The sequence below is a fragment of the Camelus bactrianus genome, chromosome 8, assembly GCF_048773025.1.
Source record: "Camelus bactrianus isolate YW-2024 breed Bactrian camel chromosome 8, ASM4877302v1, whole genome shotgun sequence".
NCBI classification, from domain to species: Eukaryota; Metazoa; Chordata; class Mammalia; order Artiodactyla; family Camelidae; genus Camelus; species Camelus bactrianus.
The window spans coordinates 42,362,546-42,366,953 of NC_133546.1; the positions used below are offsets into that span (position 1 = coordinate 42,362,546).

General features: G+C 36.0%; 1 protein-coding gene across 1 annotated transcript; it reads left to right on the forward strand.

Annotated features, from left to right (window-relative positions):
* Window positions 1-3,146: 3,146 nt before the first annotated feature.
* LOC105077139 (transcription elongation factor A protein-like 2) lies at window positions 3,147-4,141 on the forward strand. Its single transcript, XM_010965445.3, has one exon. It carries the CDS (start codon window positions 3,416-3,418, stop codon window positions 4,058-4,060), a length of 645 nt encoding a protein of 214 aa, XP_010963747.1. The 5' UTR covers window positions 3,147-3,415; the 3' UTR covers window positions 4,061-4,141.
* Window positions 4,142-4,408: the final 267 nt, after the last annotated feature.

Below are 4,408 nucleotides of genomic sequence, written 5' to 3' on the forward strand. Positions count from 1 at the left end.
AATTGAGACACATTTATTCATAAAATGTACCAATGCTTTTTGTAAGAACAGTGGGAGTCTATCTGCGGCCTTCTTTACTGAATCTGCTTCTACTCACACACACACACACACGCACGCACACACGCAAGCACAATCAGTTAACGTGGTCACTTTATAAGGGCTGGACTGGCCAGGAAAACCAGCAGCTTTGCTGCCAACAGGGGCAGACTTGATTTGGAGCAGAGGGCAGTAACTCAGGGATGGGAGTATTGTCAACAAAGCAGCAAGTTCATTAGAAAGTGAATGGGGAAAATCTTATGTTCCACTAACCTGAGTTTATAACTCCAGTTCAGGGGAAACTCTAGAAATGAGAGAGCCATAGGCTCTATAAGGCAAAAATTGTAGCACTGTATTGTTGGGTTTATAACATACATAGGCAAAATATATATGACAATAATAGCACAAATGAAGGGGTCAAGTTGTTATATATATATTTAACTTTTTTCCTGTTTGGACTTTTTAAAATTGGGGGGGGGGCAATAATTATGTTCATTTATTTATTAATTTTTAATGGGGGCGCTGGGGATTGAACCTAGGACCTTGTGCATGCAAAGCAGGCACTCTACCACTGAGCTATACTCTCCCCCTCAAGCTGTTATATTTTACTGGAATAAGTCAGTATTAACCTAGCCTAGATTGTGATCATTAAGATTTAGTGTGTAATAGAATAACCACTATGAAAATAACTCAAAAATACATAAAGTTTTAGAAAATAAGAATGAAAGAGATTACTGTCAACCTAACAGAAAGAAAAAGGTTTATAAAGGAATACTAGAAACAAATGCATGCAAACAAATCACATAAATTAGATGAAATGGACAAAATCCAGGAAGGACAGAAACTACTGAAACTGCCTCAAAAAGACATAGAAAATCTGAATACAACTATAATAAGTAAAGAGACTGAAAAGATAAATAAAAAAAAACTATCCATAAAGCCCAGATGACTTCTCTGGTAAATGCTACCAAACATTTAAAGAAGAATTAAGCCAATTCTTCACAAACTGTTCTAAACAACAGAAAGGGAGGTACTACTTCCCAACTTGCTCTATGAGGTCAGTATTACCCTAATACCAAACTCAGAAAAAAATATCACAAGAAAAGGAAACTACAGATTAATACTCTTACGAATATAGACAAAAAAATCCTCAATAAAATACTAGTAAATAGAATCCAATAACCTATAAAAAAGATTATGCACCATTACCAATTTATTCTAGGAGTGTAAGTTTTGACAACCCAAAATCAATTAATATACATCATGGCAACAGACTAAAAAACAAAATCACATGATCATCTCAATAGATGCAAAAAAAGCACTTAACATTCTTCCTGATAGAAATGCTCACAAATTAGAAACAGAAGAATTCCTCAACCTGCTTAAGAGCATCTCATCTATGAAAAGCCTATAGTTAACACTGTACTTAATGGTGAAAGACTAAACGCTTTCCTCCTAAGATCAAAAACAAAGCAAAGATATCTGCTCTTACCAACACAGGCAGATCCATGGAGGAAAAATAGACTAGTGGTTGCCTAGGACTGGGTTGGGGTGGGGAGTGGTTAGGGGAAATAGAAAGTGTCTGCTAATGAATAAAAGAGGTTTTCTTCCAGGGGGAGGCAATAAAAAGTCATAAAATTTATTGTGATGATGATTCCCAACTCTGTGACTAAACTGAAAACTACTGAATTGCACATTTTTAATGGATGAATTATATGGTATATGAATTATATCTTAATAAAGTTCCTATCAAAAAAAATAGAAAATAAAATGGTACATTAAAATATTGATTCAATTAAAATGTAATAAAGGAAGAACACAGGGGCAAAAAAGACATGAGACATCTTGAAAACAAAGACCAAAAAGGTGGATATAAATCCAACTAAATCAATGTCTTATAAAGTGAATGGATTAAACACTCCAATGAAAAGGCAGAGATAATCAGACTGAATAAAAAAGATCCTGTGTTGTCTACAGGAGACGCAATTTGGATTTAAAGACACAATTAGATTAAGGGTGAGAAAAGATATACCATACATGTAGTAGTCATAAATAAAGCTTGAGTGGCTATACTAGTATTAGGTAAAATAGGGGTGAAGACAAGAAATATTTCTAGTGACAAAGAAGGATATTTCATGATACAAGGGCCAATATATATGGAAGTTATAAATGTATATATACCTAATACTAGAGCCTCAGCATACATAAACCAAATACAGAGAGAACTGAAAGGAGAAATAGACAGTTCAACAACTATAGGTTGAGATTTCAATACCTTACTTCCAGCAATTGATAGAAAAACTGGACAGAAAAATCAATAGTGATTTAGAAGGTTTGAACAACATCAATTAACTTGACCTGACATTTATAGAACATTCCACCCCAAAACAGCAGAATACACATTCTTTTCAAGGACAAGAAGAACATTTCCCAAAATATTTCATAGTCTAGGTCGTAAGATGTCACAATAAATTTTAAAGGATTGAAATCATATAAAATACCTTCTCTGAGCACTATAAAATTAAATTAGAAATTAACAACAGAAAAAATTTTGAGTCATCCCAAATATTTGGAAATTGACACATTTATAAATAATCCAAAGGTCTAATAAGAAACCACAGTGACAATAAGAAGATATCTTGAATTACTTGGAAAAAAACACAACATATAAAATCTTGAGAATGCAGCTAAAGTAGCGCTTAGAGGGAAATTTAGTGCTTGAACACTTACATTAGAAAGGAAGAAAGATTTTTAAAAGACTAAGCTTCCACCTCAGGGAAAAAGAAGAACTAATTAAGAACCCAAATTAAGTAGGAAGAAGGAAATAATAGAGATCAGTGCTGAAATCAATGAATAAGAAAACAGAAAATCAATACAGAAAATCAATGGAAACAAAGTTGGTTCTTTGATATGTCAGAGAAAAACAAATATTGTATGATATCATGTATATTTGGAATCCAAAAACTACAACAAACTAGTGAATATAACAAAAAAAGAAGTAGACTCACAGATATAGAGAACAAGCTACTGGTTACTAGTGGGGAGGAGAGGTGGGAGAGTGGGAAGTACACACTATTGGGTGTAAGATAGGCCCAAGGATGTATTGTACAACACGGCGGATATAGCCAATATTTTGTAATAACTGTAAATGTTAAGTAACTTTTAAAAATTGCATAAAAATAAATTAAAAAAAATTAAAACGGCTTTCCCTCCCTCCCTCCCTGCGGTTGGACCCGGAGCCGTCTGTGAGCTTCTAATTGTTGCTCCAGGTTCCCTGAGATCTGCAAGTCCGTTCTTCCCAGCACTCTGCTAGGCTAGAAAAGGAGGAGGAACCTGTCCAGAATCCCCGCAGGACAGGAAAAGGAGGGGACATCTCAACATGGAAAAACTCTGCAGTGAAAATGAAGGAATGCCTGAGAACCCAGGAAAGATGGAAAACAAAGAACAGCCACTGGATGCGGGAAAGCCAGGAGTAGCTTGTACTGTGGAAGACAAGGAAAAGTTAGAAAACAAAGGAAGGACTGATCACAAGGGAAAGAAAGAAGATAAGGAAGTACTAAAGGATAAGGAAAAGCCAGAGAGTGAGGCAAAGCCAAGAGAAGGAAAGCCAGTGAGCCAGGGAAAGCCAGAGAATGAGGGAAAACCAAAAGAAGGAAAACCAGAGAGCGAGGGAAAGGCAAAAGAAGGAAAGCCAGCCAGCAAACCAAAGGCTGCAGGAAAGCGCCCAGCTGGGGACGATGTACCCAGGAAGGCCAAAAGGAAAACCAACAAGGGGCTGGCTCAGTGTCTCAAGGAATACAAGGAGGCCATACACGATATGCATTTGAGCAATGAGGAGATGATAAGAGAATTTGACGAGATGGCTAGGGTGGAGGATGAAGTGAAGAAAACCAGACAGAAACTGGGGGGGTTTATGTGGATGCAAAAAAGTTTACAGGACCCTTTCCACCCCAGGGGCCCAAGGGAACTCAGGGGTGGCTGCAGGGCCCCACAAAGGGGCTTTGAAGACGTTCCTTTTGTGTAGTGCCCCTGGCAGGCATTTGCAAAGCCTTGTGCTTTATTTAATCTTATGCTAATACTACACTTTAGGTGTCACTCATGTTATCCAACTGCAGCCCTCTATGTTTCAGTAGCAAATTTTCATCCATTGCATGGAAAAATGTTTATGGTGCATTGTAAAATTAAAAAAAAAAAAAAAGTTTGCAGAACCATAAAAAATAAATAAATATATAAATAAAATAAAAACAATAAAACTTCAAAAAAAAAGTTGGTTGTTTGAAAAGTCAACAAAACTGATAAAGAAAAAAAGAGAGAAGACATAAATCAATAAAGTCAGGAATAAATGAGGGGGAATTATGAATTCTACAGAAAT